Source organism: Canis lupus, chromosome 11, assembly GCF_003254725.2.
Source record: "Canis lupus dingo isolate Sandy chromosome 11, ASM325472v2, whole genome shotgun sequence".
NCBI lineage: Eukaryota > Metazoa > Chordata > Mammalia > Carnivora > Canidae > Canis > Canis lupus.
The window spans coordinates 69,671,207-69,695,888 of record NC_064253.1 but is presented as its reverse complement, the minus strand read 5'-3'; the positions used below and the strand labels follow the sequence as shown (position 1 = coordinate 69,695,888).

Sequence of the window (24,682 nt, the reverse complement as noted above, 5' to 3'; positions counted from 1 at the left end):
GCTCATCTGTGCCTTCCCCAGGGCTGCCGTGTACGGCGGCACAGGTTGTAAACTGCACAATTTCAAGGGAGTACTCACAGGCGTGCTGTACTCTCATGACCTCATTTAATCCTGACAAACCAGGAGGCATAAAACCAGGTTTTATGTGCACCCCGCCCCCAGGAGACAACTGATGCGTCAAGGGGTAAACAACTTGCCCGAGTCCCGAGTCCTCCCACTGGGAAGCGGTGAAGTCAGGATTAGAACTCAGGGTCCAAATCCAGCATCACGCTGGCTCCTCAGGAACAAATGAACCGGAGTTTCATTTGTCAGTTTGCTTTTAGTGGCGGTGGGAGGGAGGACACGAACTTCCCCTACACTAGTCCCTGTCCTCTGCTGCCAGGATCTGGAACTTGTTTGGGAAGCAGAGACTTCCAGCTCCATACAAGCTGTTGAATTCAAGATGCTCTGGGCCGTAGGTTTCTGCTGTGTTTACAGGCAGCAAGAGGGGATCTGAGGTGAATACTAGATTTGGCTCTCAGGGCGCTGGTCTGAGGGTAGAGGAAATTCATTTTCGGCACAAACTAGAAACGTCAATCGTATTAGGAGCCCATTTGGCACACGTCCCCTCATTCTTTGAGCCGACGAGCAATACCCTGCTCCTCTGCATCTAGCCTCCCCGCCGGTTGCCAAACAGAACTGCTTGCGTCGTCTGATAAATTTACATTTTCCTCTCCTTTAAATACAAACTGGCCATGAAAGGTACTTGGCAGGCCCCAGGCAGACTGGGTTTCAGTTTGATAACATGACCGCGGCCAGAATAGTATTTGGCTCAGCAGTTCGGGTAACTGCTAGCAACAGTTTTATGTAAGGGAGGGGGAAGGAAGTCCATCAGCCTGCGTGAGGCCACGGTGATCTCCGGCCTCTGCTTGTCCCGGCACTGACTGCTCTCCCCGGGCGGCAAGGGCGGGAGCGATGTGGGTTCGCAGACATCCCAAAGGGTACACGACGGGGGGTTTTCCGGGGGCATCCATGGGGTTCTGTCCGTCTGCAGTTGGGCAGGCGGTGGGGATCCGGATTCTAATTCTGACTGCAGGCAGCACCAGCTGCGTCACCTTGGGTGCTTGGGTGACTTCTCCGGGTGTGAATTTTCCTCATGTGGAAGAGGAGGAAACCGTCCTGGCTGGTCCCCGCGGCTCTCAGGGCGGGACAGCCCCCGAGCACCTACCTGGGGCCTGGCACTGTCCCAAGTGCTGAAAACCCAGGGATGATGAAAGAGGTGGTCACGCACGTCACAGCCGGGAGAAGGGGGAGCCTGGGGTGAATCACCGCGCAGTGTGGCCAGTGCTGGGGGACCCAAGGAAGGGGTACGGCGCCCCAGCGTGGGAGGGGCTTCGAGAAAGAGTTCCGAAAACTGATGGCTGCTAGAGGGAAGGGGGGTGGTGGGATGGGTAAACAGGTGAAGGGGAGCAGGAGGTACGGGCCTCCAGTTATGGAGGGAGTAGGTCACAGGGATAAGAGGGACAGCACCGGGCAGCCTGGGTGGCCCAGCGGTTGAGCACCTGCCTTCAGCCCGGGGCCTGATCCTGGAGTCCTGGGATCGAGTCCCACATCAGGCTCCCCACATGGAGCCTGCTTCTGCCTGTGTCTCTGCCTCTCTCTCTCTCTCTCTTTCTCTCATGAATAAATAAAATTTAAAAAAAAAGGGACAGCATGGGGAATATGGTCTATGGTAGTGGGATAGCGCCGCATGGTGACAGATGGCAGCGACATGTGTGGCGAGCACAGCATGACGTATGCACTTGTCAAATCCCCGTGCTGTGCACCTGCAGTGAATCGCGCGTCGACCATCCTTCAATAAAAAAGGGGATTCCTGGAAAAATGGGCACCTGGGCTGGCCCAGAAGGACGATTAGGAGTGAGGCAGCTGATAAGGGGAGAGGAGCGCAGTGCAGAGGTGAGGGGGGTGCAATGGCGCTGGAGGCCTTGAATCCACCCTGAGGAGTCAGGGGTTCATCCTCCAGGGGATGGGGGCACTGGTTCACGAGGGGCTTTGGGTAGGGGAATTGTGATGAGGTGTACGCTCTGAACAAATCACCCGGGCTGAAACGTAGAGAATGCGCTGGGGGTCTAAAAGCAGGGAGATGATCAGAAGGCTGTGTGCGGCTCAGGGAAGAGACGGTGGTGGCTGAGTGAGGGTGGGGGCGCCGGGAGCAGGCGAGAACAGCTCCAGGAGGTGTCCTGGGGGCAGGATGGGTAGGATGCAGTGATGGTTGGCAGGTGAGGGGCAGGTGAGAGGGGCTGAGGATGGTGGTATCCCCGATCTGGCACTCGGGGGGAGCACTAATAAAGATGGGGGAGGACTGGCTGCAGGTGACGCCAGCACTGGGGCCCAGCCAGCCAAACTCCAGCCGCACCTGGCCAAGGGTCCTCGCACACCCTTGAAATACAGGGCTCAGCCTATCGACCCAAAATGGCTGGTGGAGCTAAGGCTCCTATGGAGTGAGCTGGCTTCCCACTTCCCTTTTCCATTCTGGATTCCCTACCTGCCTTCGAAGGAGTGAGAGACTTTCACTGACTCCGTCAGCAGGAAGGGGCGGGAGTGGCGGCCTTTGTCTGTTACAAGGGGGTGGAGATAACACCCAAACCCTGCCGGCCCCTCCGGGTCTCCCTTTCCTCCCTGGTGTTCTCCACACCGTCCACTTCTAATCAGAAGGTGGTCCCCCTTCTTCACGCAGGCAGAGCCAACGGGTGTCTTGTGTTTTTTAATGCTTTGAGGACGAACATGAGTGATGGTGGCGGGCAGTTGGCCAAACCACCCTGGTCCCTCCTCTCAGAGTGACTCAACTGTGATTGTTTCCATGCCATGGGATTCCACAACATGCTTCCCTTCGCGAGGGTTCGAACCCCAAACATCTTGCAAAGCTCAGGACCTCTGAGCCAAAATACGGTGTTGAGAGAGGAAACCCAGGCGCAGGGCGATCAGCAAAGGAGACGACCAGAACCTCTACTGCATCGGTGACACTGCCGAACCTGCAGTCTCCTGGCGGATGCTGTTCTTCAGATACAGGCGGGCCTCGGTCAGCAGGTAGGAGGGGGCCCGAAGCACCGACCTCCAGTTCAGGGAGTCTTACCTGGGCAGCGTCGCTGTCTTCACACTTGATTCTACACTCGCTGTTGAACTGGAAGCCATTCGTGCACTGGTAAAGCCCATGGAATTTCGGCGGAGGCGGGTCACAAGTCACGGGGACACAAGCCCCTTCCTGCCAGCTGCCGTCTTGGGTACACTGAGTCTTGAAGGCCCGTCTTTACGGAAGAGATAAAAGAAGAGATGTCTCAAGGATCAGATGGCCAGGCTCATGCCCCATCCCAACACCCACGTTTCTCGGGAGCCAGCCAGCCTCTCGTCTCCCTTTCTCACTCCTGGTCCCCTACCTGCCCTACTGGTTGGGAGGGGGCACATGTAGGGATTCAAGAAAATTCATTGAGTTGGGGCAAGTGGTGGCTTCAGACATTCTCTCAGTTACACATGGATTGAAATAAAATTCCAGCCCTGCAAGCTCTAGTCCCCTCCCTACCTTCTAGACTGTTCGGGGAGGCGGGGGGGGCATGAGTACAGTGATGATATTAACACCTGCCATTCATTGAACAACAACTACATGCCAGGCACTTTGCAAACACTTTACACACACATCCTCCTTTATTCTTCACAGTAATACCAGACAGTAACTGGTACCATCACCCCCATCCTACTGTTGAAAAGTAGAGGCCTAGAGATGTGAAGTCACTTGCCTGAGGTCGCACGGCCAGGGGGCGGTTGCTAACAGTGTCCCTGTAGACTCTCACGGGGCAGCATGTGATGCACGGTGGGGGCTGCTTCCAGCAAAGAAGCGGCGCTTCCTAATCATCAGACCTCTGGACCTGGCTCTCCCCCTCGCCCCCAGAGCCCACAGGCTTGTGTTTCTGGCCCCACTTACTTCTTTGACTTCCGCGAGGAGCCAGGCACGTGGTATCCCGGTTTGCACTTGTACTTGCAGAAGGAGCCCACCTTGTGCTTGTTCTCTCGGCACCGGGCCGTCTGCAGGTCTGCGTTGGGCACCGGGGGCGGAGCGAGGCACATGAGCTCACACAGGGCCTCCGGGAAGGACCACAGGCCGTCCTCCATGCAGGTCAGGAGGCTGTTGTTGCCTGGAGGACACAGGCCGGAGGGTTAGCAGACGGGTCGAGAGGGGTGCCCCTGACAGCCGAGCTATGGTGCGGGCTGCCTGGGCTACAGCCAACGTAAAAAGCCAGAAGGTCTTCCCCTTGGAATTCCAGACCCTTCTGTATACGACCAAGGGCCTCTAGGAGGTGGAGAGAGCTGCGACGAGGAGATCCAGCATGGGGAGTAACTCGCCCCACATCTACAAGAAACTAAAATTCAAGGATCCTGAGTCCCGATCCAGAACCTCGCCCACCGCACAGGAAGAGACCCTCATGCTCCTTCCCTCCCTCCTCCTCGCTGCGCCAGGTGGGGCCCCGGGCCCAGAGGCCAGAGTACGTGTGCCTCCTGGGAAGTGGCGGGCTAGGGCTCCTGTGAGCCTCTCCTCCGAGCTCCGGGTCCACGTGGCCTCGAGCTGCCTGCCGCTCCTCTCCGGGCCCGCGCCCCTGTACTGCTGTGGGCCCCCTCGGGCCGGAAGGGACAGCACTGTGCTGTCTGGAGGTCTGCTGTGCTTTCCAGGCCCCAGTGTTCAGTGACGCTTTGCCAGAGCAGCCGCCCTCCCCTACCCCGAAGCCCGTGCCAGCTCTGACAGACGTGCTGACTGCCCCCGGGAAGCTGGCCTGATGGGGGACGCGGCAAGAAGAAGTAAAACACGGGGTGCAGGCTTTTCCCTGCCAGGTCATACATTATCAGTGCACAGCCTGCCCCCAAACCTCCCCAGGACAATCAGAGGCAGACCCCAAGCCTGGCTTTCTCCAGCGAACACCGCTCTTCCCGGTTATTACTGAGCAGTGTTGACCAGCAGGGCTGGCGGCAGGTGGAGGGTGCGGAGGTAGGGGCGGAGGCGACAGGCCCAGCACCCTGAGTGTCATCGGAGTTAGTCTCACAGCAGGCTCGGAGCTGGGAGGACGCACATTTGGGAGCAGAGACTCCGAGAGTGAAGGCACCTGACCTAGTCCTCGCAGTGAGTGAAAGGCAAACGGAAGCTCAGAACCAGGGTCGTCTAACGACAAAGGCAGTTGTTTCCCTGGGAACTTGGCTACACGTGCTCCGTAGGGCCTCTCTTACCTGTTCCGAGAGGCAACCCCCAACTCTGATCTACAGAAAGAGAACTGCCCTGCCTTCATGGCGATGAGAAGATAAAATGAAACACACCTAGCAAAGTGCTGTCAGATTCCTTATTTGCCTCCCTTCTTGCCTCCCTCCCTCCCTCCTAACCTTGCCTTCACTGGCAGGTCTGAGGGGCCCTGTGAGTTGCACACAGGCCTTCGTTCATCCAGCAAGCACCTGTGCAGTGCTCACCACGTGCCAGCTACTCTTTTATATGTCGGGACACAGCGGTGGACAAAACAGACGTACAAACCCTCAAGCCCTGCCCTCCTGGAGCTTCTATTCCAGTGTGGCAGGGAGGAACCCTGGAGACCGGACAAAGAAATACACTGTTTGGCGTGCCGGAAGGCAGTAGGTACTCTGGAGACAAACAGAGCAGGACCAAAAAGCAGCAGGGAGTGCCGTGCACTTTTCTGTAGGCTCCGTACCCCCCACCGACCCCACTCATTGTCCTCTTTCTTCTCCTGTGTCAGTGTGATTCACCTGGTGAGCACAAGGCAACCTAGTGTCTGTGAAGCCTAAAGAGGATTGCATGCTGACAAACACTGATGCTGCAAACCACAGAGATTTCTATATCAAGTGAAGGATGATTCATTTGGGTTCCATAGAAGCAGAGAGGCCTCTAGACCACCAGAGACCACAAACTGCTTTATGCATTGCTTTTGTGGTGGAGGTGGTGTTTTGGGGGTGCACAGGCACAGCAAAAGCTACGGGAGAAACTTAGCAGAGGTAAAGAGAAGTTATCAAAGATGCAGGGAGCACACACTCTCGGAACTCCCCAAGAAGGATGAACTGTCTGTGCAGAAAGTGTGAGGACTCCAAAAAGTACACCGTATCAGCTATGCAAATTATAGATCGTGATGTGCAAGTTACAGTCGCTTGGTGGCAAGAGAACGTGAGAGTTGCAAAATGGTCATCAAGAGTGGAAACGCAAGCCAGAAATGTCCGTTCTGGGAGAGGGTGACTGGGAATTAGCCGTGTACCACCGTCAAGAGAACCATCACACTAAAGCAGGAACTGGTGGTTCAGGACCATGGACATGCCCCCACCCCAAAGACAAACAAAATCTAGGAGATGCAGACACTGAATGGCACAGAGTCAGTATTTCCGTGACCCAGCTATTGCCATTACTCTATATCCACTACATGGCTTTGAAGAAAGCGGGGTGTAAAATGTACCATCCGTGCCCTGCCCTCACCTCCTTGGCACTGACCTCTATACCAAGGATGGTCACTGTGTCTGCACACAGGGCAAGCTCACGGTACTGAGGCATCCGTGCTACTGGCAATAGCATCCAACCAGCAAGGGAGCTGGTGGGTTAACATGGCAGTTCCCAGAGCTGCAGTAGCTGTATTCCCATAGTTCCCCAAAGCGACTGAGCTCTGGTTGCCCCCAGCAGGACCTTGCTCTGAAAGAGACCCTGGATGCTCCTGTCATTTCCATGCCTCCCTGCCCCATTCCCTTATCTGTCTTTCCTGGGAGAACATGACTCAGGATATTAGACGCAGGCATTTCTGAGCCTGGGGCTTCTGGCTTGGGGTAACAGTGCCGATGTCAGAAACTGCGTTCCAAAAAGTGATGTGACCCTATATCTTCATCTGTCCATCTTTTAGAGTCAGGAAGACAAATGGTGCTCTGCTGTCTACAGATGTGCTTAAAGAAATGTCAGTCTCTAATGAGTATTAAAATAATTGTAAATGTACTGTCAAAGAGATATGCCTATGTTCATTATTTTATTCAAAAGATTACCCAAAAGGCCAAATCTCTTTGGGAGTGCCTTTAAGATTGAAATTGGCCTAGGGCAGAATAGGTGGAGAGAAATGCCAGGAGATCTAACATCTGGTTCTCTTACTACCTCATACATGGTGCCTGTAACCTAAGGCTAAGGAATGGACCTCGGTCATTCTTTTAGCACCAGAAGCTAGCCTAGTGCCAAGCAAACAGTGGGTCCTTAATACCCATTTATTCAATGCATGAAATATTGTGAATCTACATGTGACCTTGAACAAGTCACCTAACCTCTCTGGCCTTCAGCCAAGGCTGTCTTTGAGTCCTTACAGCTCTAACGTTTTAGGACGCGAAAGAATATTGGCCACTGTATTTTTTTGAGAAAACACAGATGCAGCGAGAGGGACTGGAAGTGGACATGCAGGCCCTCGGGAGGCTGCATCAGCCAAGGGCTAGTGCTGCTGGAACTGGGAGGAGATTCAGTTTCGTTGCTCTTGATAGGAAAGAGACCTTAACAGAAAAGGAAGGGCGACGGGAAGTGTAAATAGAGAAGAAGTCTCTCTGTACAAGGTCCTGGGCCAGGTGAGGCAAGAAATGAGGACCTCAAGGTTTCAGTATGGTTGTTTTCCCAATGATAGCCAACTGGAACTCCACCCAGTGCTCAGGCTGCCGCAAGTCAGAGGAGGAAAGCCGAGGCTGAAGAAATGGAGCCATTAAGAGAAGCATGCAAGCCTCTGCCAATTTTAGTCCTAAAAGCACATTGCTAGGCTCCGGGGACCCCGAGGAGCCAAAGAGAAAATCCGAGCTGGGCTAGGCAGTCCCAGAAAGAATGCCATTTGCTTGTAAAACTGGGCTCTCCCAACTCTCGTGGAAGTGAATATATTTCGATTATTTAATTGTCCAGTTCTCTCCCTAAATATCTACAAGGAAGTCTAATAGCTCTTTATAATTCAGCCCAAGAGGCAGGACTTGCCAGGGCCATCTTCTTGATCCTCCTAATAACCCAATGTGTCATGAACCCCATTTTGTAGGTGACAAACTGGAGTCCCTGAGAGGGAATGTGAGCCGCTCAGTCTAGAGTCGAGGCTCCCTCCAGGTCTGCCTGACTCCTAAGTGTTTTCTCGACCTCACCACAGAGCTTTTGGCCATGAGCGTGGTCAAAGAACATCTCATGGAGAATTTGGATGAGTGGAGCAGCTCAAAATCAAGAACTGGTCATACAATAAGATTTCAGTACCTCCACCTCCTTCCCACTGTCCAGAATGGTGCCCCTCACTTCCAAATTTCTTTACAAGGGGCCCCATGTGTCATTCACATGTTAGGCTCAAAGGAAAGAGGTTGCTGTCAGATGCAGTTACAGCCAGGGGTAGATGATGGAAAACTTCCCAAGCAGATAGAGAAAGGAGCCTGCAACACCGGACACCTGCCATGAAGAAGCAGCTTGGGAATGCACATGGCAGATGTGAGTGAGCAGATTTCCGCCGATGGGTGGGAATGGCATACCTAGCAAAGGGGCGTCATTTCTAGGGTCAGGCTCCCTGCCTCCTGACCCTAGTGCTAAAGATAACTCCTAGGTGTCCTTGTATAAATGTCTTCCTCTCTTGGGCCTTAGTTTTGCCATCGTGAAATTAAATAATTCACCTTGATGACCTCTGGGCTCCTCCCAGCTCTGACATTCCAGGCTTCAGAGGGGTTCTGGGTTGAGGGACAGGCTGTAGGAAAGGCCAATGGACTCTGAGACAACAAATAGCAACAGACTCAACCCTCAAAACTTGAGCGACTACTCAGAGTAGAGCAGGAATGAGACAGATAGGAAGAATTATTTAAGAGATGCCATCTTAGCACTACTCACATTGAATAGTGGCCTCATAAGCAGCTGTATGATCTTGGATATGTCCCTTCTCCACTGTGACCCTGAAATCCCCAGGCATAATCTGAGTAGTGGGTCTACCATCAGCACTCAGCAGTGGTTTGGACCCAGTGAGGTCCTAGATCATCTTGAACTCTCACCATCCCAAATGCTAGGGTGACAGATGGAGCAAGCAGTATTCTCCTGAGGAGTTGTATGAGAATTTCTCTTGGTTGGGGGGTGACCCTGTTTTTGTGGGGATGATGTCCCAGTGAGACCCTTGTGGCCCTCCAGGGCCTAGCTATCTGCTTCTGAGAAAGAAGGAAGGGTCTTCTCCTGAGACAGAAGAGAGAACTTGCAATTTCTACAGCGATGGAAGTTGTAACAGCTGCAGGGAGGGGGGACAGGGTGAGGGAAGGAGCCGAGGGCAAGCACAGAGGTTCACTGCGAGGCGCTATAGGATGTGGCCACTCTCTGTGTCCACCCAGCTCACACCCCTGTCTTCGGTAAAGTCTGAGAAATCAGGAAGTGCTCAGTGGCATTGGCTATCTTCTGCAAATAGGCTGAGTTTTCATCTGAGTTGGAGAGGCAAACAGACAGAAAAGCCAACAGAAGCTATAAGTACAAAGCAGGCCTTTTAAAAAAGATCTTTGTAGGATGAAGTCATGCTTACTTTTTTTAAAAGATTATTTTTTTATTTAAGTCACCTCTATACCCACTATGAGGCTCGAACTCACAACCCAAGATCGAGAGCCCCATGCTTTTCCAATGGAGCCAGCCAGGCACTCCAAGGCATGCTTGCTTTAGAAGCCCCACTCCACACTCAATGTCAAGTGCATCTAACACGCTTGAGTTGAGGTTCACTGGGTGATATAAATAATGTGGCATTTGCAGCCTTTTAATTAAGCATTTATGATTCTGAAGTGGTGGTGTTATTGCTGTTGTTTTGACTTGAGAATATAATTTCCCTCTGTTCTTGTAGGTTCCGTGTTGGTGGTGTACATTGGCAGAAGTGACTCTAAGGCTGTGAGTTTGCAGGATATTTTGCATACATCTTGAAGAGGACTCAGAAATTAAGTGAAAGTGGGGATATTCAAGAAAAACTCACCAGGACTAGAAGGGGAAGTGGGCTTGTGGTGCTACCCACATTATTCCAGGTCCCAGGGGCTACCTTTGACTGCCTGTCCTGGGTGGTGGCTGCTGGGCTGACAACCCCTAACCTTCAGGTCCTGGGAGGAGCATGGAGGATGGAGCATATCTACACAGCTCCCAGGACTAAGGCCTCCACGAAACAGAGAGGTCAGGCCTGGAAGAGGGAGGCCGTGGCACAGGTCCTCACAGGGGTGCCCCCTGGGGAAGGTCCGTATTCACTGAGCACTTTCCCTGGCTCTGGAATTTTACACACATCACCTCTTTCAGTCCTCAACCTGACCCTTCCATATGGGCACACCTGCACCCCTTCTGCAAATGAGCATATTGAGGCTGAGAGCCATGAAATAGCTCTTTTGAGATCAACAGTTTGGGGCAGAGCCAGGAGAGGAATCCCAGTCTGTCTGACTCTAAAGACGGTGCTCTTTTCACTTCAATGATGCTGCTCAGAAAAGCAAAACAAAGGGAGGAAAGGGAAGCAAACAAAAAAATGGAGGAAGAAAGCTGTTTACCCTCTTGCTTGAGAAGGGGTTCACTAACAAGTTCAAGAGAGAGGTAGCAGGACCTTCACCCAGTCCTTACTGCCTGCAGACCCAAGCAGAAGCATCAGATCTGGGATTGAGCCCCAGATGATGCTGACAACCAAGGTGCATGAAACGCTAGGGGGTCCTAGTGGGTCAGCGTGGCCGCTGGCAAGATGCTTCTCTGCATTCTCAAAGGGAAGATCTAAATTAGGATCCACGACTATCAAAATGATGGTCCCTCTGGGGCCTCGTCTCCACAGCAGGGGTCACTCCCCTTCCACCATAGTTAGCAGAGAAGCAACAGCAGAAGGGTCTGAATCACTTTGATGAAGAATCATTATTTGCAGGGCACCTGGGGGGTACAGTAGGTTAAGCGTCCAACTCTTGGTTTCCACTCAGAGTTGTGAGTTCAAGCCCTGCATCAGGTTCCCCACTCAGCACTGAGTCAGCTTGAGTTCTCTCTCTTCTTCTGTCCCTTGCCCCCCACCCTTGTGAGTACATGCTTGCGTGCTCTCTCTAGCTCGCTCTCTCTAAAATAAATCTTTTTATTTTTTTTAATTTTTTTATCTTTTTTTTTTATTTTCTTAAATAATCATTATTAGCCACAATGGGTGCCATGATAATCAATGCTAATTTACATACTGCTCCTTCCCAAAGGCCCCTGATTGAGGGGAGAAGTGTGATTTCTTGGTCTGGCATTATCAACATGCCCAACATCTGAGCCAAGGGAAGGACTCAGAAAGCGTGAAAGGCGGAGGGCTTACAATTTCCACCATCTCTTCACTTCTCCCCAGCCTACGTCTTTAGAGAACCTCACCTGAAATGCCTATAACTTCTGAATTCAAATCATCTGGGGTTAAAAACCAGGGGACCCAAAGGCTGCTTCCTTTCCATCACTGCTTCCTGGTTTTCTTCCAGGGCACCAGTTTACTAAGATTACTTGGTCTTTCATTCATTTCTCAAAAGAAACATTTCCTGCGGTATTACTTTTATCAATTTACCCAGCCATCCAGTCAAAACACTTATATTAAGTCTTACTAAGCACAGGTTCTGGGCTTGCTGACAGCGATGTGAAAATGGATTAGACATAGCCACTGCCCTCTAGGAACTCATGTCCAGTAATCATTGGAAATTTGGGGAAACTATTGACTCTCTCCCATCATTAAAATGCCTGAAACTCATGAACACATAATATTACATTCAAGTTCAAGGGAATCCATAGATATCCCCCATCTCCCCACACCCCATGGAAATCTACTTATTCCCCCTCAGAGGAATGATGGCAGGACCTTTGCTGGATGGTAGGACTCATCGGAGGTAGGACCCGGGCTTGAATGAAATCACATTGTGGGTGTCTGACAAACAGACAATGTTCCCTCTGATAAGACAAGGAAGAGGGAGGGTCCTGGCACTTCTGAGAAATGGGTTTATAGATTTTCCTCAACGTATGATGGGGTTACATCCCAGGAAACCCAAAGTAAGTTGAAAATATTGCAAGTCGAAAATGCATTTGTATTCCTAACCACTGAACACCCTAGCTTAGCCCGGCCTACCTGAGCCACGCTTGGAACACTTACAGTAGCCTACAGAGTAGGGCAAAGTTGTCGAAGGCAAAGCCTATGTCATAACAAAGTGCTGACTACCTGATGTAATTTGTTGAAAACCATACTGAAAGTGGCAGAGAGAATGGTTGTGTGGGGATGGAACGGCTGTACGGGCACCGTTGCAAGGTGCCACCGCCCAGCACCACGAGGCTGCGTTGGACCACATATCGGCAGCCAGGAGAAGGTCAAAATGCAGAACTCGAAACGGTTTCTACGGAATGCATGCCACTTTTGTGCACCATCAAGAAACTGTAAGTTGAGCCATCACAACTTGGAAATCCTGTGTCACATCAAAACCCAGTATTCTGACTGGAAGCCAAGAGCATTTTTTCTAAAAATACCACTAATTTGGTCTGTGATTTCGTACAAGTTCCTTCCCGTCACTGGACCTCGGTGTCACCATGTTTCCAAATCCTCAGTTATTCCACGTGAGCTTTGAGAAGCCCTCTGGTCCTGACATTCTGGGTCACCCCAGCTGGCCTCTTACCCGTTTTCAAGACGAGGCCTCCCCTCCAGTGTGCCCGACTCTGCCCCCCTCACCCCGACACCCTGGGGCCTGGCCCAGGAGATGCCCCAGCAAAGTGCTTCCTGCCCCAACACGCCTCTCCCAGCAGACCCTTCCTAAGGAGGAGCAGTGGCTTTGGTACAAGTCACACCCAGGCCCCAACGCGGATCCTACCGCGGAGAGCGTGGCCTTGGGCAAGGTCTTTAACCTCTCTGAGGCTCTGCAAACATGACTTCTCGTGCGGACTTCCTGGGCCCTAATCCTATCCAGTGAACCAGTCACGTCGTTCCAAATGTTATTTCCTACCATCTTTTTCTTCGTCGCTCCCTCCCCTCCACCTCCTGAAAGACTTGCCAGGCCCTGGAGGGCATTTCGGGGTCACACTTCTGCACACTCGACTTTCTCCTTGGCTGCACCGCAAGGCAGCGTACAAACACTCCGCGGGTGGAGCGGCGGCAGGAGGGCAGAGAAACCCCTGCCCTGCCCTTGGTGTGCAGGACCCAGGGGATGACCCAGAAGTAGGACAAACCAAGCCCGAGGGCCCCTCGTCCATACCTTTCAACTGCGCGGGGTGACGGCACTGGAAGGAGCATTTGCTGCCAAAGGTGGTCCCTTTAAGGCAGGAGAAGGACGCGGCGTAGACGTGATGCTGGTCTGGGATGCCACAGTCCACGGGCTCACAGGCCACCTGCTTGTTCCACTTGCCCTCAGAACAAGTCACCGTGACGCTGGGTCCCACCTGAAAGGCAGAGGCGGGCACCCTAAGCCGCGGCCGACTCATCCCGCTAGCCTCTCCCATGCTACACATGAGTCTCATCCCGGCCCCACGAGCCCAAGGGTGACCTACAACGGGCTCCTGATGATCCCCCCAGCTGCCTGAGCTGAGGACCCCAGCTCCCATTGTGCAGATGCAGACCCGAGGCCCAGAGACGTTGGGGAGCTCCGAGCTACACGGCTGTGAACAGGACGCACGAGGGGCACCTGGGGGCCGAGCTGCTGAAGTGTGTGCCCTGGGCGCAGAGCGCGACCCGGGTCCTGGGATGGGGCCCCCGGGATGGGCTCTCCCTCTGCCCCTCCCCCTGCGCGTACTCTCCCTCTCTCTCTCAGATAAATAAATAAGATCTTTAAATAATAAGGACAACAAAGAGGCTCTGGGGGACTTGAATCCAATAGCCACATTGCAAAGTGCTCCCCATGGAGTCTCCCAGGCCCGACAAGCGCTAAGTCCTCCCAGGGCCTCATGCCTCCCCTCCCGACCCGGCCTGTGCGAATGGCACAACGGGGTTCACGGGCTCTCGGTCTTCATAGCTTGGCTCTGCAGGGGGTAGCAGGGAGTTTGGCACCAGCAGGCACTGCCCTGGGATGTCGGAGGCCCCAATGTTTCTCCTCTGGGCCGTGACACCACAGGCCCATCCCTTGCCTCGGTTGATCTCTCCCACTGGCGCGGCCCCCATGGTTTGCTCGCTCTAGGAGCCACCCCTGCTCTGAGGGAGTCAGGAGGCGTAGACGTGAAGATGGGACTGGCCGGGGAGAAGCAAAAAGGGCTGGCAGGGATTTGAAACAAGCCGGAAGGTGGCAGGAGGGCGCGGGTAGAAGGGTGAGGCTGAGCTTCCAAGCCAAGGGAGGACGGCACGCTCAGGGCAGAAGTCGCCAGATCCTGGGGGACGGGGATGCCGAGGAATGTGGATCTGGGATTTTATTTTATTTTTTTAGAGATTTTATTTATTTATTCATGAGAGACACACAGAGAGAGGCAGAGACACAGGCAGAGGAGAAGCAGGCTCCATGCAGGAAGCCCGATGCGGGACTCGATCCCCGGTCTCCAGGATCACGCCCTGGGCCGAAGGCAGCGCTAAACCGCTGAGCCACCCGGGCGTACCACGATCTGGGATTTTAAAAGCAAAGGACATCTTTCCCCTTTTAGGAGCACATCAAAGGGAGGTGAGGTCCCTCGCTGCCAAAACAGCCCAATCGTTTCCACAGGACCTCAGACCTGACGCGTCCGACACCAGGAAGTGGGTGTCGAAGACCAGGGGTCGAGGGCTCCGGAGCGCCCGATGGGGACTCCGCTCAGGCCCAGAAGCTCTGGAGGATGGTGTCCCCGTGTGTCTGCAGCACGAAGGTGAAGCCCATGGGCAGGGCCCCCGAAAAGGCTGCGTCTGGTGATGGGGCTCCAGAACCCTCCACCCAGGTGCGCAGCCAGGAGCACCTGTACCAACTATCACCTGGGCCCATCACCTTCTTCGACAGCTCCCTGCTGCCCCAAGTGTAAATCTCTAACCTCCCAACCTGGGGCCTGGGGCCCGGCCCCTCCAGCCTCCTTGTGTGGGTGAGCTCAGGCAAAAAAAATAAATCATCTGCGGCATGCTCTTTCTCACCAAGAGGCCCTCACAGGCCACTTCTGCTGTGCCCAGGCACCCTCCTCAGTGCGCACGCCTGTGTCTACTGGTCTGGGTCCCTTTGTCAAGTCACTTCTCCAGAGGGAGCCCCCCAGGCTTGCACCACGCCTGCCTGGCACTTGCCTCAACTGCAGTTTATCACACCAGGAGGTCATCACTCACACACTGCCTGCGCCGGCGGAGTGCTCCTTGGGAGGACGACCTAGCTTTATCTTAGTGACTGTTTTTTTCCTTTTTCTCTAGCACCTAGTATGGCACCTAGTTCCCGGCGAACAGATGCTTTACAGTCTGTTTTACAATTACAGTGAGTGAGCGAACACCTCGTCGGCAGAGGGCTCGCCTCTTTCTAAAGCGGCCCATGCAACTGTAGCAGAGTCCTGCCTGCCTGGGTTTCCTTCCCAAATGCTCGGCACGTGAGTTTCTGGATCTGCAACCCTCCCCCCGGCTCCCACGTCCTCCCCACGGCTCTGATACCCTCCCCAGGGTTCTCATGCTCTCCCCAGGACTCTCACGCCCCCCGCCACCGCTCTTACTCCCTCCCCATGGCTCTGATACCCTCCCCAGGACTCTCACATCCTCCCCACTGTTCTCACGCCCTCCCCATGGCTCTGATACGCGCTGTGCACAATGCTACTCTGCACGGGAACCACGCTCTTAGAAATGCCAGGTCGATGGATCCATTCATCCGATCCACACCCGTTTACTGAGCATTTGCTGGGTGGCAGCCCGTGTGAAGTGCTGGGGATTCGGCAGGGGACATGCCATGCCCCCAGCCAGCCGCTCTGGGGCAGGAGAGGGACCCTGAGCGCGGCACCTGGCGCACCTGGCTCTTGATGAGCTCGTCGTCCCGCTGTATCTGCAGCACGTAGCCCGTCCGGCAGCTCACGGTACACCGGGCGCCGTGGTAGCGGTCGCTGCTGGAGCAGTTGAGGGAAGCGTTCTCCACCGCCAGCTCCGGGCAGTCGGCGGCCTCACACGCGAAGTGCACGCAGCTGGGGAGGAAAGGAACAGGGGGTGAGCAGGGCTTCGCTCGTGGCACCCCGTTCGCAGCACCCCTGCACTCCAGCTGGGAGGGGCGCTGATGGACTCCCTCGCCGCCCTCCCGGGAGGCGGACACAGAGGACGGGCTTGGGCCCGCTTTGCGGACACGGCCCCGGGGGCAGCAGAGTTCATCACAGCGCCCCAGGGTTCACATCTCGCAGAAAGTCGTGCATGGTGTCACCTGCAAACCTCGCGGAGGCTCAGCTTCTCCACCCGTGAGGCAGGGACCACGACGCCAGCAAGAATCCACAGAGGTCCTTGCAGGCCGGGCGCCGAGGTGATCGACAGCCTCTTCGCGTCTCGTGGCGGCACCCACCCCAGGGGATTCCCGACACACGAACACACTCACTAAGTAGCGGGGAACCGTGTAAACGGGCCTGTGCTCCGGTACCTAGAGGCTGCGTCATGTTGGGCCAGGTACGTCACCTCTCTGAGCTCCAGAGTTTGCTCAAATTTGGGCCCACCCGTAGGGCCACGAGACTCAACCGGGGCGGCGCTGAATGTGCAAGTCTTGTAGAAACTGCGAAGTGATTTATGTATTGCTGGCAAAGCCGCACAGCGATCACGCCTTGCTTCTTGCTGTAGCTGCCGTTCTAGTCCTCCTGCCAATCTGCAGTCTAGCCTCTCTTCAATTTCTACGGGAAGCTTCCCCAGGGTCCCCAGGGGAGCATCCTGGTGGGCACTCTGCCCTCCTCTAACGGGCCTCGCGCCTCGTGCGCTGAAAACACAGGGACCTGGGTGCCCACCGTGCGCCGGAACGCGTGCTAATCCTCGAGGAAATGGAAATATTAAATCCCTGGGCTCGATGCTCTCTCCCCTCCTGTCACCGTTACACAGACACTCGGTAACATTAGCGGCTATTCAGCGATTGCTTATGCACATGAGCTCACCCCAGCCTCCCAACACCCCTATGAGCTAAGTGTTATTCATTTTATGGTCGGAAAAACCAGGGGCCAGTGAGATCGTGTTCCTTAGGTTCCCACCCAGATGTGTGAGTCTGAAGTCCTTGTTGTTAACCTGGCCCCACACCTGGACTAGAACTTCCCTGAGGGTAGAGACAAGGCTTGTTTCATCCGGGTGTCCTCCGCACTGCAGTAAAGCAGCGGTGCATACAGTAGGTGTCTCCTAAGCGGCAAGAAACGAGGGGCGGCTGCGTCGGGCAATAGCTCTTGAGCACGCTGGAGGTTGAGATGCTGACTGGGAACCCTGACAGCTTGTCGGGGGCAGTTTTCGGTAGCCGCTTGCCTCTCCGACTGTCTACACTGCCTGGCACCCAGGATGCGTGGAGAGCGAGGAGGCAGGGAGCCATCGGTGGCCAAACCAGCTTCAGAAGGGATTCCTCATTTTTTTTTCCTTGGTACCCATTTCGGGAAACCGCGCTGGGGGCCCTCCCGGAAGATGGTCACTCCTTGCCATGCTCTCTCCTCTGCCTCTGCTCTGGGGCCTGGTGAGTCACGCTTGAGCTGGGGTGGAGCTAAAAGCCTCCACACATCACAAATTCCCTTTCTTCAAATCCTTGGAAAAGGGAAGCACTTGATGTAGGCCTCAGACCCATGCGGATGGGGGCTTTGCATCTCCACCTACCCCCCGCTCCCAGAGGCACCGTGAGAGGGCGACGGGGACACCTGCAGACATACTGGCTTCTCCACCCACCCTCCTGCCCCTGACAGCGTCACCTGTGCCGCGCCACATGCCCCGGGGAGGCGTCCAGGACAGTGGCTGCAGAGCCGACCAAGGGCTCAGACACCCCACGACACACGTGTCCACAGTGGGTAAGCGCGGGGGGCAAGAGCCACATGGTTCCAATCTCAGTTGATTTGCACCGTACACTAGCAGCTCCCACACTGGCCCTCTGACCCGTGACTTCCCGAGTGGCCACGCCTGCTCTGCTTTCCCAGGGTGACGACCAGGGGGCTCTGGCCCGCCCCAGGCTGTGGGGCCGTGAAGTTGTAAAAGCAGCATGTACCCCCCACCCGGTTTCTCTGCACAGTAATGTTCTTCATAAGAAAAAGAAGAAACTGAAAATAAAAAAAAAAAGAATTGATTTGCTACAGTGGAAAGGGCACAGGGCTTAGCAACTGGGCTAATCCGAGTTCTAAGCCCCAGCAAGGCCATTTACCAATTGCTTAACCCTGGAAAGTTCCCTGATGTGCTAAGCCTCAGTCTTCTCATCCACAAAATGGAAGTAATAAGCCAATTTATCTCTCAAGAGTGTCAACAGGGTGACATGTCAGCCACTCATTCATCTGTTCAACAGACCTGGTCTAGGGGCCTCGCTGCCCTGTTCTAAACACTGGGGAATTGCCTAGGACGCCTGCCACCTGTGTTATTGAGGAGAAAGGACATGCGTCCCAGAAAAATCATAAGGAAGCCTGTTTCCAACAGTGACGTGCCGCAGAAAGGGCACTAAAGGTGAAATACAGAAGATGACTGTTGGGGGCTGGGGGGAAGGACACCTGTGCAGGTGGGTTGGGGAAGGAAGCCTCCATGAGGAAGGGACATCTGAACTAAGACCTCCATGATGCCAAGGGACATGCCATGCAAAGGTCTGGGGCAGAAGGAGTCCTAGGTGGAAGCAAGAGCGTGCACCAAGTCCAGGACAGAATGGAGCTCAGCATGTTCATATAATCAAAAGGCCCATGCATGAGAAATAGAGAAATACTTTGGAAACCATGATGCTGCAAGAGAAGGTGGTTTCTCTACTCTGGTTCTCTCTGTTGTAGAATGAAAATATCCCCTGGTCACAAAGGTTTCATGGTCAAAAGAACTGGATTAGTAAATCAGCTTTTTTTTTTTTTTTAATTGCAGGACTACTCAGAACCTTGAATGTTCTAGTGCACACTGGGGATTTCCAGAAGGGGCTGCGGCACACATCATTTCCCAAACTGATAACCTTTCCCAATGGGACATTTCTGGATTAGCGTGCTCCAGAGCATGCCGTTTCAGCACATCGGTGGGTGCCCAGCCTGCGGGCTTGAAGACAGGCAGAAAAAGGGGAGACGGCGATGTGCACCAGGTGTCAGCCGCTATGTCTTCCCTGCATCACCTGACTTGCACCCTCACCGTAACTCCTGGAGGTAGTACGAGGACTCCCATTCTCGAGAAGAGGGAAGTGAGACTCCAGGAGTTCAGCTGGCCTGTCCCAAGGCAAGGACCCGCCAGTGGGTCCGCCCGTCTGTCCCCTCAGCCCCTGCTCTTCTCTTTGCTTTCCCATTAGCTGGAAGGGTTGTGGGAACACACTGTCCAAAAACGATACACATTACCCCACGTGCCCCTCCCAGATACCTCCCTGTCATTGCTGAAACACAAAAACAGGGAAAACAAAGGCCGAAAACCCTCTGGCTTCATTAAAAGCAAACTGGGGGAAGGATTCAATACCAGTGATGAGCAATAAAAATAACAAAAGGAGGAATAAGAGAAGATACTTCTCAGAGGGAGGACATTGGCTGATCTGAGGGATGGGGGAAGGGACATAGGTACTTTTATCAATGAAATTCTCACATCTGGGCAAAGATGGAGATGCAGCCCCAGCCAAAGATAAGCAGATATTTATAAATTTATAATTATATATTTTATTAATATATTGATATATTATTATATTTAATATATTATTTATGATACATTAGTTATTTATTATAAATATATTAATATAGTATTTATAATATTATAAATAAAATCATAATTTACATATTTATTTATTATATATAAATTTATTTATTACATATTTATTATATATCTATATATTTATGTATTTACTTACGGACTCAGTTCCCACATAGAAGCATATCCTAAGTGATGCACCAGCCAGTCCCCCAACACTGTCCCCACTGCCCAGGGAAATGGCCCCCAATCATGCTCAACCCAAAGGATGGATGTTGCTCAACCTGAACACAGAAGACCAGCAGTGAAAGGGAGGACGAGGGTCCCACCCCGGGCTGCGCCCTGCCTGCCTCGGCGCTGCAACTACACCGCAGGGCGGGGGGATCCTAGCGGCAAGGTGGTCTATCGATCAGTCCGGGGCGCTCAGTGGGGACAGCGGAGAAGACAGCACATCCACACGGGAAAAGGGAGAGAAGATGCTCCTGGCAGGAGGGCTTGCAGGGCCCCTGGGAAGCAAGACTGAGAAGGAAAGATCAAGACAGGACCCCCGTGGGGAGGTGGGTGGGGGTTGGGATAACGGGGTGACAGGCACTGAGGGGGGCACTTGATGGGATGAGCACTGGGTGTGATACTATATGTTGGCAAATCGAACTTCAATAAAAAACAAATGAAAAAAAAGTGAAAAACTAAATTCGGGATGCAAATTCCTGGATTCTCATGTTAAAAAAAAAAAAAAAGACAAAATTCTTTTTTTCTTTTCAGCCTGGGAGGGATCCCCAGAGGCTCTGCACCCTGGAATCCCTGGAGCCAGTGAGGGGTTGGCCCAGGGTGACGAGGCAAAGTCGAAGCCTGCAGGGTCGGGGTGGCAGCCAGCTGGCCAGCAGAGCAGAGGCAGGGTCACTCCACGCCCAGGTGGCCCGCGGGTCCCCTATCGTGTCTCCCAGCCTGAAGGTCGTCGCTATGAACGCTCCTGAGGGTCAGACGTCAGCAAGTCATGAGGGAAGAAGACTGGGGAGGCCCGGCACAGGGTGGGCTCTGCTCTGGCCCCCGTGACCACAGCCTTGAAACCTGTGACCAAGAGGAAGGCCTCTGCGATTCCCGCGGCGATGCCAGTCCTGCCGGGAAGCGGCCGCCTGGCTTTGGGGACTCACGTCCCTTGCTGGGACTGCAGAAGCAGACAATCCATCAGAGGCCCGAGCTTTCAGGGACCACGATCTTACGAAGACAAAATAACCGACGTAGATCATTTCAGAGCCTTTCGGCGGGGGTGGGGGGTGGGGAAGAGATTGTGAAAATCCCCATTATTGACAAGGATGTGCGTGGAAACGGAGGAGACCTCTGATGGGAGCGGAAGCTGAACCGCCTCTTGGAGGAGAGTCAGGAGCCTCTGTCACCGTCGGAGAGACACACGCTCAGCACAGCAGTTCTGTCTGCAGGTGCATCCCCCACATCTGCCACTCCCAACCGGTGTGCCGACAGGTGCTGACCCGCTCGTGGGCAGGATAAATGGGGGAGCCTGTGGTCTCTGGCCACGAGAAGCTTCTTTCCAGGCTCCAAATCTCACACACAAACTCCTGTAGAGTCATCTGATGGGACGGACACTCGCGCGTGGGCTCCTCTCGGGGCACCGAGTCCAGGAATTCCTGTGGGCACCATCCCTCATCCGCACACCACCTGGTCTAGGTCCACGCCGGCTGGAAGGAGTCAATCTGGTCCCGTGAAGAATTTATTTCCTCCTAGAGCTGGCTCACTAAAGGTTAGCTCCCTATCAGAACTGCCCTTCTCTGGGTGGGCCGGCATGGGGAAGAGGAAGACAGAGAGGGAGAGGGAGAGGGAGAGGGAGAGGGAGAGGGAGAGGGAGAGAGGATGCAAACAATAAAAGGGGCTGGAGGAATGAAGGGGGGAAGGAAGGAGGGAGGAGAGAAGGAAGGAAGGAAGGAAGGAAGGAAGGAAGGAAGGAAGGAAGGAAGGAGGGAGGGAGGGAAGGAAGGAGGGAAGGGAGGGAGGGAAGGGAGGGAGGAAGGAAGGAAGGAGGGAGGAAAGGAAGGAAGGAAGGAGGGAAGGGAGGGAGGAAGGAAGGAAGGTGGGAAGGAAGGAGGGAGGGAAGGGGAGGGGAGAGGAGATGAGAGGAGAGAGAGGATGGGAGTTTACTGATTGTGTAAGCACGGGGCCCCCTGAAGTTTATAATAGCTGCTCAATCTCTGTTTAGAAGCATAGGATAGTGTGCGTGTGTGTGCATGTGTGTGTGTGGGTGTGTGTACGTGTGTGTACGTGTCAGACACGCCGGAGCCTCAACCCATGGCTGTTGCGTCCCTCACTGAGGCAGCCTCTGCCCCTGGCCGGGCCGTGCCCCCGGGGCTCCCCCGTCCCCCAGCTGTGGCCTGGGACTGGGCTGCGATTCCACACCAGGTCCTCTCCCTCGAAAGCCTGACCTTGCTCCCGTGGGCCTCCTCTGGCCGTGGGGGCCTTGAGCCCCTGGAATCTGGGTCGAACACACCGCCTGCACTGACATTGCGGGAGTGATGCGTCTCCTGTGGCGGCCCACTGGGCATCGGTCACGCTGCTCCCAGGACAGGGGAGCAGAAAGGAGAAGGGAGAAGAGTGGACGGAGGAGGGGCCGCACCAGACTGAGGGGCGGGCTGAGGCTGAGGCTGAGGCTGGGGCTGGGGCTGGGCTGGGGCTGGGGCTGGGGCTGGGGCTGGGGCTGGGTCGGGGCGGCCTCTCCGGACCTGGGCAGCAGCTGAGGTCAGAGGCCCGCGCCGCCCGAGCCAGCTGAAATGTGCGCTGTAAAAAGTGATGCTATTTACCTTGGTGTTTTGAGAAAGAAGAAAAACATCCCATGGCTTTTTACAGTTGTTGCTTATTTTTCTTTTCTTTCCTCCCGGTTTGTTTGTTTTAATGCATTTGCACATTTGTGGGGTCCTGACTGTTTGGGTAAGTGCCTCTCGGGCTCTCCGGGTGCAGCTGCTCCCCTCCCCAGCAGCCCCCCTTCCCCGGAGCCTCCGGGAGGGGTCCTCACCCCCCAGCCGTCGGTCGGTCAAGCCGCTGAGGCCCCCGGACCTCGGCTCTCTCCTCTCCAGCCGCCCCGCTCACTAGAGGCCCACGCGTGAGCAGCCGGGACGGGTCCCCTTCTCTCCCAGACGCGCTTGGCTCCGAAGGGTGTGCGTGTCTGTTAGGGGCAGACGACGCAGGGCTCTGCCTCCTGACCGCCCGGACAGCTTGACTCTCGTGCTCTTGTCCGCACCTCACGGGACAGGTGTCATAATGACATAAAATAATGAAATGCGGTAACGAAGTGCACGTTGGTTCCCTCCGCCCCCCGTACACCCCCACCAGCTCTTGGGAACCACAGAATGTTAGAACGGGAAAGGACCAGGGACAACATCCAATGCATCACCATCCTCCTATGGACGGCGAAACGGAGGCCCAGAGAGGCGCAGTGACGGGCTCAGAGTCACATAAGCAGCCAGGGACGGCGGGGGCGGGGGGGGGCAGTTCTTCGGCCCCATGTCAAAGAACTCAACAAATGCTGGAGCAATTGATTTGTTTCTGGCGTCAGGCACTTCTAACGGTTTACTGCTAATGAAGAATTCGGAGAAGCCTGGGCTGGCCTCAGTCAACTTGCCCGTGGTCCCGGTGGCCGGGCAAGGATGGGACGGAAAGCACTGCAGCAGAGGTCTCAGGGATTTACATTTCCCATCGACACTGTTTCCCTGAGTTCTGAGAATTGACTTATTTTTATAGTCTGGAGAGCCGGGGAGGAAAAAGCCCTTTTAGTGTGAAATATAAAGTGATATTTAAGGAGCTCTTTTGCCTCCGAACGATTGCAACAGACTTTGCACAACAGAAGCTAGAGACAGTGGGTGCAAAACAATGTGGGTTTTGCAACCACCTTTGGAGTCCCCTGTGGCGGCAGGGGCGTGGGAAAGGCAGTGCCCCCCCCAACCACGGTCCCAAATGTTTTCTTCTCCTCAATCCCAGGTATACGGGGCAGGACTGGCTCGCCTTTCAGAGGGCCTCCCCCTGGGGGAGCCCACCGAGGCCCCTGCGCCCCCTGCCTCAGTCTCTCTCTCTCTCTCTCTCTCTCTCCCCTTCTGGAGCTCATTAAACAAACATGAGAGGTGCTGTGTGAGCCCTGGACCAGCCCTTCCCCTTTGGGGGCCCTGGGATTCTGGGGAGTTTGGACACTCCGGGTGTCCTGGGTGATCTCCAGGGCGGCTTCCTGCTTGAAGGGCCTCATGCGGAGTTCCAAGCGGAGACGCACCGCCGTCGGATCCGGAAGGGGCCGCAAATATTCCACGTCAATACCTCGCCTCTGCACGGTGCCCAGCGGCCTGTGAGAGGACGTGCGTCGACGGCGCACCACTAGCCCTCACGGCCACCCGGGGCGGGTGTGTGTGTGTGTGTGTGTGTAGATATTCCCGTCCGTTTATTCAAAAACAGGAAAGCGAGACTCAGAAACGTAACGTGCCTTGCCATGGAGATGCAGGCGAGGAGGGGCACATCCAAACCCAAGTAGGAGTACCCCCCAAACTCGGATCGCTCCCCGGAGACCCCAGCTCTCCCAGCTTCAAGCGGGGTGCGTCACTGACACCACTTGAGACGCACTGATGGAGCGACGTGAGGCCGCCACCAGGGCCCCCGAGACCGCTGAGGGCATCTCCGGGGCTAGGCTTGGGGCGGACACGGACGCTTCCCCATGGCTGAAGTCCAGGGAGCCGGGCCGGAGCCAGTGCCAGTCCCCTGCACCCTCCTAGATATCCCAGCGTGTCGGAGCTGCACGGCAGCGAACCCCCACTCCCGGCCCCTCTTTGTTCAAATGTGGATGCCCAGACCCGGGCAGGGGACGTGCTGTTGCCCACGCAAGCCGGCCATCGGCGGTGGGGACTGTGAGTGGGAGGCAGGGCCTTCCCACCGCGCCCGCCTGCTTCCCTCCCTCCCAGGCCCAGGGAGCCGGAGCCCCACGCCGGGTGGGCCGTGTAGACCCCAGGGCA

The 24,682-nt window shown here is 54.8% G+C and overlaps 1 protein-coding gene across 1 annotated transcript in view; it reads right to left on the bottom strand.

Moving 5' to 3' along the window:
- The window catches only part of PAPPA (pappalysin 1), a 237,027-nt gene that overhangs the window by 41,500 nt on the left and 170,845 nt on the right, over positions 1-24,682 (bottom strand). The window contains exons 14-17 of the mRNA XM_035696916.2: positions 15,871-16,039; positions 13,204-13,387; positions 3,956-4,166; positions 3,113-3,284 (exon numbers count right to left, since the gene is read on the bottom strand). Of these exons, the coding sequence (XP_035552809.1) occupies positions 3,113-3,284; positions 3,956-4,166; positions 13,204-13,387; positions 15,871-16,039 (736 nt within the window). The remainder of the gene's footprint in view (positions 1-3,112; positions 3,285-3,955; positions 4,167-13,203; positions 13,388-15,870; positions 16,040-24,682) is intronic.